The sequence below is a fragment of the Chaetura pelagica genome, unplaced genomic scaffold (assembly GCF_000747805.2).
Source record: "Chaetura pelagica isolate M959 unplaced genomic scaffold, ChaPel_1.0 scaffold386, whole genome shotgun sequence".
Lineage (NCBI taxonomy): Eukaryota > Metazoa > Chordata > Aves > Apodiformes > Apodidae > Chaetura > Chaetura pelagica.
The window spans coordinates 1975818-1988006 of record NW_009953703.1 but is presented as its reverse complement, the minus strand read 5'-3'; the positions used below and the strand labels follow the sequence as shown (position 1 = coordinate 1988006).

Here is a 12189-nt window from a genome sequence, read left to right as displayed (position 1 = left end):
CTTGTTTCTCTGCAGTGGACATGATGACTGTGTGACTGTAAGGCACATAACACAGTTGCACTGAGCTGTTGGAAAACTATTTATTGGTGAGATATGTTTTGTCCAGAATAGAAAGCTGTGTGGATCTGCGTGGGGCTGCACAGTTCCTGTATCTAGTGCTGGAGAAGGTGGCTGGAGCTGGAGGAGCTCTGCTCTGTCAGCAGCAGCCTGCAGCTGCACCATCCTGGGGACCTGGGGCTATGCAGTGGGCTTGGGTCATGGGGACACTTTTCCTCATCCTCTTCTTCCTTTTCTGCTAGTAGCTGCGGGACTTGGACTTCATGATCTTCAGAGGTCTCTTCCAACCACTAATATTCTGTGTTTCTGTGATTCTGTGACTTTGTGAGTGTAAAAGAGACATGAGTAGGTTTCCTTTGCTTTAGTGCTTGGGTTTTTTTAATATGTGGTTTGTTCCCCCTTCAGTACAAAAGAGAGTTAAGAGGGCTTCCTGCCACTCCGGAGGGTTAGGCTTTGTGCTGCTGCTGTCTGCTCACTGACAGACCGTCTTGCAATGCAGGCCATGTAATGTGGGCTGTGAAACCACTCCTGGAGTTTTACAGTATCAATCCAAGCGTGTAACATAGTAAGTACCCTAGTATATCACAGTTACTAGATTGACTCCCAGAGGAAGATCTGACCTGATACATCAGTAAGTGGAAAGTTAGTTTAAAAACAAGGCTTATGTAGCTTCTCCCTTCCTCAAGAGTTCCTTCCTCTTCCTACCACTTGGGATGCAGACACAGCAGTGCAAATACACGTCTGGTTTTGCAGTGAGTGTCTTGCACAACTGGGTTTTAACTGTATTTCATTATCCTAAATACATCTGTGACATGAAAGGCTGTGTCTGAATTTTATGCAAAAAAATGTTTCTACATTTGTCTTTGTGTTGCTCTGTGTCACAATTAATTTGACTTTGAGGGTCTGAATGAGTAGGTACAAGTTAATTAGATTCGCTTTCTGTCGGGCAGTTGCATCTTGAGCAGAAAGCTGGAAACTACCGGCTCCACGGCTTGTTCACGTTTAGGTCAAAGAAGTTCTCTCTTTAGCCTTTTGTAGTAGGAGCTGTGGAGGGATTTCCAGGGAAAGAAACAGGCCTTCAGTCTTTGCATACTTCAAAGGCTTTTGCAAATAGCAAGGATGATTGCTGGGCAGAGATGGCTTTTATTAGGAGAGGTGTTGTAGGTATTGTCTTGCTAAGAACTGCGGTTAGCAGTGTAATTTTAAAGAAGACCCCAAACCAGGTTCTTAAAAGGCTTGGTTTTGCTTGGTATTTCAGTAAAAATCAGGCCAGATTTAAATCTCCTTTGCAGTGGTGCAACCTCAAAAATGGATTGGGGTTTTTGTGCTGGGATGTGAGGTTTTGAGCACTCTCTGAATATGAGATTAGTTACCATGCTGCGTTCTTAGGTAAACTCCAGTTTCTTAGTACCATTGGTTAGAACTGTGATTCGTATGTGCTACTCTTTTATCTGCTCAAAAGCAGTAATTCTTGTTTCTTGTTAATGTTGTGAAGAAGTATTAAAAGAGAATTAAAGTGAACATTCATGTGACTCGACCTAAATTAATGCTTCAGACATTTTTATTTCGAGGAGGTCGTGCCACAGGTTGTTTCTGCTTTATTAAGATGTTAAAATAAACCCTAGTAAATTCATCCTCACAGCACCTGTGAGATTAATGAGTTTTATTCTGGGCAAAGAAACTGAGACAAAGTTGTTACCTCTTAGTTTGAAGAACAGATTAAAGCCACTAACTGCTGTATTTTGATGGTAGTTGAGGGTCTAGTCAGATTTGTTCAGGTGTCAGTGAGAATATTCCTGTTGACCTTTGTGAAAATGGGATGAATTTCTAGACTGGAGGAGAAATGGGTGAATGTCCTTTGTCTTCTGTGCTCCCCTGCCCTGCAATCCTCAAATGATTGCTTCAGTCTCTTTTCTTTAGAGAAAGTTAAGTTAGTCAAACTGTGCTGTAAGTAATACCAAGTGAGGTAATGGCTGGTTCCTGGGCAGCACTCTGGATTTCACACCTCTTAAGTGTAAGTGTACTTGCTCTGAACAGTTGGCAAAAGCCTGCCTGTGAGCAACTGGAGGCTGGAGAGTGTTCACACCCAGTTCATGCATGGTTCTAATTTTGCTGACTGGTTTGTGACATCAGCATAACACAATCATTTCTTCTGGTGACTCCTTTATCCTGGCTTTGAACTTTTTTTGCTCTGTCCCATCATTCATGGTGCTCCAGTGATGTCTCTGCTCCTATGTATTGCAGTCCTTTTTTGGTATATTCTTTCCTGCTCTGCTACTTCAGCTATCTAAGGTTTTTGAGAGACAAGAAAGGTTCCTCCCTTGCTGGGAGTGGTGACTGTTTGCTTGATCTGTGGCTGGGATGAGATGGAGCCTCTGTGGGGTACATCCCAGCATGTGCCGGTCAGGAGAGCTGTTGACTGGCTGAGACAGAAGTAAAGGAGCAAGGAAGGATGTTGGCCTTCATCCGGAGGTTTGTCTCCTCCCAGAAGTATTTGCTTATTTGCCATACTTTTCTGTACTGTGAAAAGGAGTTGTAACTTTGGAAGTCTTCTGGGACTTTGTGTCTTGGTACCAAATCTGAACAGTTGGCAGGTCTTAAAATTTTGCTGTATGTTGCATTGGGCCTTGTGTGTGATGTTTTGATATGTTACAAAACGAATGAGGGTCATATCCTGATGTCAGCAGGAGTAATTGAGTCCCAAAATATGGGCACAGTTGCAGCATGCCAGGGTCTTGGGTGGTTTGTCGGGTTTGAAAACCCTCTGACCTTGGTTGACAGCATCTGTTTGATGGCAGCCTTGCAAAGTCAACATGTTTCTTATTAGTCATTTTTTAAAAGATCTGTGTTGCTCAGCAGGATGTGCTGACTCCTGGACAGATGGACAGACGTTGGGCAGCTGATCCTGTGTGCGGGGTGATGGGAATGGTTACCAGTGGCAGCATTTCTCTTGGGATTGGCTTTTATTTTCCATAATGTGAAATTTTAACTGCACGGGAGCAAATCTAGTGCCTTTCACATCTGTTTTAACTTGAAATAAATGAGATCTATTATTTGCAAAATACTCCGGATGCAAGATTGCACCCAGAAATCCCTGGAAGTGTGTTATACGCACTGCCTTATGGCTCCTCTTACTTTCATTGTACTGGTGTTGATGCAGGTCTTCTGACTTACCCCAAGTGACCATGAGATCAGGGTCTGAGATCAGACCCTGTCTTAGGCTGAAGTATCTGGGGCTTTGGTTTGAAATAAAGAAATATAAAAAATTAAGCAAGACTTTCTCAGCGATTTTGCTATGTTCTTATTGCAGCCTCTGCATTCAAGATCCTGTCCCTTTGACCTTCAAGTCCTGTGTCATCGCTAAAGACTGTGAAACATCAGAGTGGTCCCCATGGAGCACCTGCTCACAGACCTGTGCCTGGGGAGATCTCACCCCGGGCTTCCGGAGCCGGCGCCGCAGCGTGCGGAGCGTGGCAGAGGGCGCCGGAAAGCAGTGCCCGGAGCTGGAAGAGAGAGAAGCCTGCAGCGTGGGAGGGAAGGAGCTCCTGCAGCCTTGCCCCAGGTATGGCAGGTGCTTTCAGCCCAGTTTTTGAGAGCAAAGCCCCTGTTGGATGACTTTTGTGCAAAGCAGACCTTCCCTGACCAATGTCTGTGTGTGGAGAGAGTCGCATGTCGTGCTTTGTCCTGTGTCTAAGAGATCATTGATTTGGTCGCTATTAACTATGATTAGTGGCATTATTTACTGTTAGTAATATTCTTGTAATTGTTGCTATTGCTGTTATAATAATTACACTTACATATAGAAATAATTCAAATTCTACCCGCTACAATTTATATTTTCCTATTTTAAAACTTAAGAGCAGATACTCTTGTTCTCTGAAGGAGCTTTCATACTGATTGCTGTTTTGGAGAATTTCCTCAGCTGCACACAAACTGGGGAGATCTCCATGGCTGTGCTTTTATTTGCTTTGAAATTGTATTTTTCATGTAAGGTTTAATGAGTCCCCTTCATTTAACCATAAAAAAATACCAGTCTTCCTTGAGGGAAATGGGAACTGGTCGTAGGCAGTAGTTTGGACTTGACTCTGCTTCCTTCCAGGTCCTTCTTGAACTGGGAAACTTTGAAGTCCCTGAGTTCTTGCTTGGTGTGTGGCAATCTTTGGTCTGACTGAAGCTGAGGATCTCCCCTTTCTGGTCTTCAAATCCATGCCATAATGCTTGGCCAGGCTAGCATAGGGGGGTTACCTGTTTGCTTTGCAAAGAAAATAAAACACTGCTTAATTTTTCATGTGGCGTGTTCTGAGATTGACTGCAAAATGCTCTGAGATGGATAAAATTTTATTTGCATGCAGACAGATCTCCCTGTCTCTGAATGAGAATGTTTAAGAGAAGATCTATTCAGTGCTCAAGTCATGGGTTTCTGGGGCTTTGCCAGGCGCTGCTAAAACCTTTGATGAAGACTTTGCAAGATACATTTCTTAGGATGGTGTAACCTGTAAAAATGCCTCCATATTGTTCATTCAAAATCAAATGCTCATCATTTTTATGCACCCTGCTAGCAGAAGAGAGGAAGTATAAAAAAAAATATATTCTGTTGCTTGATTACATCCTACAAAAAGGCTCTTACGGAGTGATTTCTGCTTCTGCCCAACCGCACATCAATTCCAAAGACAATAGATGAACACATTGTCTCACTGATTTTGTATAGAAGCGTGGGTACAGGTGACACTTGATTGGGGTAGACTGGCTGGGAGTTAATCAGGGAGTGAACAAACCCATATCTGTCCCTGGTTTCTCAGTTCTTCTTTTTGTCATTGCGCCATGTAGAAGTAGAAATGATTGCAGCTTGCTTGATGTAGAGTCGGAAGAGCCCAAAAGGCAAGAACCTGCATAACACTGATTTTTTTCTTGTGGTGCCACTCTAGATGTAGAAGGAAAGCTGTTCTTTCAGTGTATCGCTGCTGTGTGCCAGTTTGTATGAGCCTGGGAACCCTTACACCTTCCCCATCCTGCCATATCTGCAGACCTTCAGTCCATCAGGCAACATCTCCTGTGAAGTATCTCCATAAGCTGGGATAAACTTCCCAAGAAGTTTAGCTCAGAAAAATAACATTAGACTTACAGTTTAATAGAGCCACTTAATGAAAAATATTGCAAAAACCCCCACTCGACTCTGGTATTTAGTTAATTGTTATTTCTAGGGATGTGGTATCTCAAAATGCAGGGGGTGGGCTATGACCTGCTCACACTATGCATTGAGGAGAATTTTACAGTAGCACCTGGTCAGTAGATTCTGATTTGGCCTTTAAATACTGCAGAATGGAGCACGAGTGAAAAGGTGTAATGCTGCAGTATGTGCTGCGAGTTTGGGGCCAGACTTTTGTGTTAATTAACAGTAGCCAGACAATTTAAAATTTATTATTTACAATGACTGAGATACTGGGTATATTTCAGATGGAAAGTAGTATCTTTCAACCATAGAAGGATGTAGAGTTAATCCCTATAAGATAATATAAGAAGTCTTTGATGCTCCTGTTCTTCTTATTTGATCATATTCTTTTGCAGTGTGATACCTAGAAAGATTATGCTTTTCCCCCCTTAAATCTATGCCACCTCATCTTTGCTGAGGTTTACCAAACACTTTTCTTTATTCCCCTTAGAAGAAGATGCTGAATTTAAGGAAATTCAGTATCAGCAATAAAATTCTCTCTGTCATTTGTCAGATTTGAACACAAACTGTTCATTCTTTCCTTCTGAATTGTGTTTCCCTAATCAGATTAAGTCTTAAAATCTTTTAAGGTAAGAATCCTATTTACTTTCCCAGTTCCTGGAAATCTCTTCTTTACTAATTTTTGGTTGATATTAAGACTACTAGCCTTTCCTTTAAGCTTTATTCTTTGGGCAAGAATTTTCCAAAGCACATTCCAAGCATGGCAAAGAGGTAAAGACATAGACCAGAAGGGAGTGAGTTTCTAACCAGAAGAAAGGGGTTCTCCAGAGAGTGTTTTTTTAATGCAAGGGTAGGGAGCACCCCGTGACTGAATGGAATCTTGTGGGCTACACAGAAAAGCAGCAGCTCGAGAGGTAGCACTTGCCTCTGCAAGTACTCAGCAGGGGAAGGTGGGTGAAGTTATATTCCAGCCTCCTAAAAAGGATCCAGAGAGGAAAATAAATAAATCAAACTACTCTGTTAAGTATTACCTCTGTGTCCATGGTGAGGCTGCAGGCTAAAGGTCCCATCACAGGTACATGGCAAATAGTGTAAACTGCTGTTAAATGGGAAGGCCTTTTAATTTTATGGCTGAAGTTTACAGTAACTTCTTTAATCAATAGTTGAAATGCAAGAAAATAAACCACTTTAACTGCATGTCAGACTCCAGAGCTTTGTTCTTTGTTGTACTTTTGGTTATTTGTTATGAAGGGATTAGATGATGTGTTTAAAAAGCTTAAGTCCTTAGGAGGTGATTCTGCTTTCTTTTATTGTGATATAAATTTGGGATAGTTCAATTAAAGTGAATTGGTGTACTGAGGTATAAAACTTGTGTAAGCACTAAAAGCATAAGTCCTATAGACTAAAGAGAGCAAGAGGTTACTATAAATTGGAACGATCTTGAGCACTTGTTTGTTGCACAGCTGTCACCGAGTCATCAGTTTTAAACCAATGTATTATGTCACTTTTATCCTTGATGTGTAGCTTTCATGTTCACTGGGAATAGGTAGATTTTCCAGAATTATGATGTTTTTATGTTTTTAAATCTCTAATTTTGGTTGTGGTTGCTGTATTACGAGACAGGGATTTAGGAAAAAAACAACACCCTCTTTGCTGGAAATTCAAAGCTTTCAAAAGGGAAATAAAGGAAAATGGGAAAGTTTTAAGACATATGCAGTATGTATAATGTACCTTCCACATCCTGAGTTATCACACTCTTCACCCTCTGGGGATGGAGAACAAGGTGACTGGATGGTATGGACCCCCTAGCTCAGTGGTGGTACAGTGCATCCCTGGTATTGTCTGCTCTTACAACAGAATGACCAAAGTGACATTGGTGGCTTTGAACATCTTTGCTCAATTGGAGAAATTACAGCTGTGTGATAAAACCACTCTAGATACTGCTAATAATGTGCAAGTACTGGCTTGAAGTTGCTGAAATTACAAAACACCCTCAGGTGTCTGCCAGTCAGTAATCCCTGTTCCTTACTAATGGCTATTAACAAGCTTCTGATTGAATTTAAGTAGAGATTATGCAGTTTCTCTTCATTAACTAATGTTAATTCTAATTGTCTTCAGTGTAGTCCACAGATGGGCAGACAAATACCAAGTATCACCCATGCTGCTTCAAACCCTGCAGAGGTTCTGTCATGAAGCTCTCTGAGGTCACTGTCTGGAAAGATCCTGCATTACATTTCCCACTCTGTGGGATAGCCGTCCCTTGGATATGTTTCTAGTGTAGTGGACTTACTAATTGCCATGAAAATGTGGACCTTTTAAACAACTAATGGGGGTCAGGATTTGTACTGGAGAGCTCTGGAGAGCTGAGGGCATGTCTGGCTGGGAAAAAGCAAGATGGGCTGCTGAGGCTGAGGATTTCAGCTGCTCACAGCAGAGAAGGTTTTGGCTGAAGCCCCTGGTAGCTGTTCATTAAAGGCTGCTCTCCAGTGTGCACAGTAGCCAGTTAAAATATCTAAAGGGAATTTTTAATTTTTTTTTTTGTTAGAATCAGGAGCTGATGAAGTTTAATTATTGCAGAGCTCAAATTTTAGGTATTTTGCATAATTTTAATCACTGATGGCCTAATTTTCATAGGTGTTAACTGCCATAGCTCATGCTGAATAGGAGAAGCAGGTCCTCACACCTCTGGAAATTAGTCTTTAGGATCCAGAGGTCTCAGCTGAGTATCTAAGCCAGGTACTGATAATGACTTTTTCTTTAGTCAATTATTAAGAACTATTTCCTTAAAACAGCTATTTCCATGGCTGCTGAAAGATGTGTGTGTTCTATATTTAAGCCTCTAGTTTGAAAGTGTGGATCTGCAGAACACGATGTCCTGAAGTGGTGTGGAGGAGGAATCCTCTTCACCCAGTGTGTGATGAAGAACACCTTTCATTGCCTTTATTAGAAGAGAAAGGTTGCGTTTAATGCTGCAGGCCCAAGAAATGTGATTAGGAATTCCCAGAAGGAACTACTGGAAGAGGAAATTCATGGCTGTGCTTTATATGTTGTGGGAGTTCAAGCATTTCCTGCTTGTCATGTGACAAGTGTGTTCTTTATTGTTTTCTCTGCTGGTAATAAAACCCTGTGAGTGCATCCAGATTTGCACATGATACTGTGTATTATTTAAGAGAGTGTGACAGCTCATCTGAGAAGTATCTGTAAATTAAAAGTAATTGGCAGTATTCACAAACATTTTCCATGAGTATGATACAAAATTCATAAGTGCTTTGTGGCTAGAAATCATTCCTATGCCCATATTTACAACATAAGAAGTTAAGAGAGCATTGATGTGTGCTCAGGCAAGCTAATGTGTTTATTTTTCACATAATTTTGGGATGTGTGTTTCTTTGCCATAGTCAGGAACAGATTACTCACCACGGAGAACACACAGAGCCACAACATGGAAGGCTTTTCCTGCAGAGGTGCCCCACTGTGCTTGAACTTGGAATGATCAGTCAGCAGGTTAACTAACAGATGTAGTTTTAAGAACCATGGATCTCCTGTAAGAGGAGACAGCATTTGTTTTGAGGATAAAAGAAGGAAATTATTTTACATAGTTTACATTACTTAAAAGCCAACAGAGATTGTCTGGAAAAAAGTAAGCTATGAAAAGTAGAGGAGCAAAGGAATAAAGCAGAAGTGTGAACAGATTGGATATAAAAACAATATTGTCTGAGATTTGTGTTTGGGAAGCTGAAGAAAGACTTTGGGCTCTTATTTACTCTGCTGAAACTGTGACCTGTAAATCAAAATGAAGTATGCCTTTGAAAACTGTTGTATTAGAAATATGCTCTGCATTTTCAGATATGATAGGGAAATAATTTTTGCTTTCTGCTGACACACAATACTGTTTTCTCTATAGTTTTTAGGAACTTATTCCTGACACTTAAGCTGGTACATACCAATGCCAATTATCTGTCCAGCATTCATGTATCTGTACCCAAGAATGTTACCTTCCCTGAAAACCATTAATGCTCTATAGGTGTGAAGTGAATATAGAGCTAAAATATTTTTATCTAGAAAAATTCTGGAAACCAAAAGGAGAGAACTGAATTACTTCAGCCAATCCCTTGAAGAAATTTGTAGTGCCCCAGGTGTTTGTAAAGCTGTCACCTGTAGGAAAGCAGTCTGGTGCTTGGAGCTCCACTGACATATGTAGGGTTTTAGCTATTAAGTGCATTTCAGAGTGAGGTACTCAGCTCTTGGCAGAGAGAGGTGGTTTAGTTGTTTGAGCCACATGTTTGAAAACTATTTTTTGCACTTGATCGAACCTCTTAATCTTCTTTTTGTCTTTGCACCCTGTTCAAAGGGTTTGTCAGGATGATTTAATGTTTTAGAACACAATCTCAAAAATTTTACAGAAGTACACGAGACAAATAACAAATTCTTAATATTTTCTAAATTTAGCCTTAAAGATGTTTCAGAACATTCCTATTTTGAACTGAGAAGTGCTGCTGTAGAGATTAAACCGATTGTATACTGTAATTTAATAGAACTACCACACCCTCACCCGTAGTCTTGTTAAAAACTTGTTTTACCTGGTCTCTTTTTATTTCTGAAGGTTTGCCTGGAGGACTTCTGAATGGAAAGCTTGTCAGGTGTCTCTCCTCCTTGACCAGCTGGACCCTCGCCAGCTCAAGCACGCAGGCCTTTGTGGAGGTGGCATCCAAACCCGGGAGGTCTACTGCGTCCAGATCAGCCTAGAGCCTGGGATGCACCGGCTGAAGGAAGGTAACGTGAGTGGGGTCATTCTGAGTTGGCTGAGAGAAAGGAGGAAGGGGAAAAAAAAAGCATGCAGTCATTAGTAGACTTTGGCTAGCTAATGCCCTCATGGTAGCCACGCTTACACAAGGAGGTGTTGCTCAACATTGGAGGGAGCAGGAGGTCAGGAGCAGCAGGGAGCTGCCAGGAACCACAGCCCTTTGGGGTGAATTGATGCCAGTTCTGTAGGTATACTTGTATGGGGGGTTTCAAAGGAGCTACATTTTGCTTGGATTTGAGTTTTCTTCTTTTCTCGTATATCAGGTAGCCCAGCTGTTGGGAGCTGAATCCATTTATCTGTGGTTTTAGTCCTGGTTTAAGGTATAAACAAAGATGTCACACTCCATTCTGGATATGGCTTTAGCCTCTGCTTCAGCCTGATACACAATCTTTCTTGTGATTTGAAAGGGAAAACAAAAATAATATTGTCACAACTTCTGAGCAGACAGGATTTTTGGACTCTGGAAGTGAGTTATTTTTCTTTTAGAAGAATAAGGACTAGATACAGATGCATGATGAATAGCTCCTCCTAGACTGTTCTTTTTACTCTGTGTAGTGCCTGTGCAGGCAGAGATGTAAGATAGTAAGAACACAATATCATATCTTAGATTTATTTACTCACAAAGGCAAAGCAAATGTTTTCAGGACACCTAGTGTGTCCTAGCATCCCACACAGACTCAGAGATGATAGAAAACCAGACCTGCTTTACTCTCTACTCAGTCCATGCGTGGTTGCTGCCTCACCTCTCTGAGGCATCTGGCACTACCTTGCTCTCGCAGCACAAACTGCTCTCTGTTCCTCACAAGGATGAGATGCATATGGCATTCCAAGTAAGAAAAGTGCTGTTGATGAGATGTATAACATTTGACTGTCTTCATCCTCCTGACCATCTGTAAAGCATGTTGGTGAGCAGCAACCTTTAGCTGACTTCATTCACACTTGTTTCTTGGTATTGTGAATGAGTCAAGATTAGAGAAGTGCATCTGAGACCCTTACACCAACATAATGTGTTAACAGGCTTGGAGCTGTATATCCACTGTGTGAAGATCTGCAGGTTTTGCATTTATTCAAAATTCAGTTCAACTTAAAAATTGCAAGTTCTCCCATCAACAAAAAAAAAACCCACACATTGGGATAACTCTTCCTTGTTTTTATAGTTCTAGCCCTCTTTAAAAAAACACCTGTGTAGGTGACTGAAAAAGCCAAATGTGCAGTTGTACAGGGTACAGCCACTGACATAACGGATAACAAAAGGAGTTTTTACAAATACATCAGGCAATAAAAAATGAGCCAGGGAGAATCTCCATCCCGTACTGGATTGGGGGGGAACATTGCTACCAAGGATGAGGAAAAGGCTGAGATACCTAATCCTTCTTTGCCTCCATCGTTAATAGTCAGACCAGCTACACCCAGGATGTTCAGCCTCCTGAGCTGGAAGATAAGGACAGAGAGCAGAACAACTCCACATAATCCAGGAGGAAGTAGTTAATGATCTGCTTCTGCACCTGGACGCTGACAAGTCTGTGGGGCCTGATGGGATCCACCCTGGAGTGCTGAGGGAGCTGGTGGGGGAGCTCAGTGTGCCTCTCTGCAGCATTTATCAACAGTCCTGCTCAGCAGGGGAGGTCCCAGATGACTGGAGGCTGGCTAATGTGGTACCCAAATACGAGCAGGGCTGGAAGGCTCTGGAAAGAGGATCCAAGGCACTGCAGGCCCTGACCCTGTGTAAGGGTTCAAAAACCCAACAAGGAGGGGTTAACCCCGCCCGCTCGCTTTAGTTGATCCCTGCCCAAATCCCCCCCACGGGTAGTAGCACTTCTGCTCGGAGAGGGAATGAGGACGCTGAGCGGGGGGTTTATACGTGTTGATAAACAACACAGAGATGTACAAAGGTACAGCTGTAGTGCGAGCCACTGATGAGGTGAAGGTTGTCACGGTAAAGGGAGGTGGTTCAGAACGCGTGGCAGTTCCACCCGGGGGGGCCGCTGGTGTGAGTGTGGGGAGGGAATCCTGGAGAGAGGGAAGAGCCGGGAGGATGCAAGGACGGGGCTCTGAGGCGGTGGGGGAGGCGGCTCCGGGGCTGGAGGGCGGCACTGCGTGGGCACCGCGTGGGCACCGGGCAGGTGCCGCGTGGGCAGCGCGTGTGCGGCGGGTCCCA

At 42.5% G+C, this 12189-nt stretch overlaps 1 protein-coding gene across 1 annotated transcript in view; it reads left to right on the top strand.

Annotated features, from left to right (window-relative positions):
* The window catches only part of THSD7B (thrombospondin, type I, domain containing 7B), a 266212-nt gene that overhangs the window by 61059 nt on the left and 192964 nt on the right, over window positions 1-12189 (top strand). Inside the window, exons 4-5 of the mRNA XM_010000390.1 lie at window positions 3368-3619; window positions 9831-10000. Of these exons, the coding sequence (XP_009998692.1) occupies window positions 3368-3619; window positions 9831-10000 (422 nt within the window). The remainder of the gene's footprint in view (window positions 1-3367; window positions 3620-9830; window positions 10001-12189) is intronic.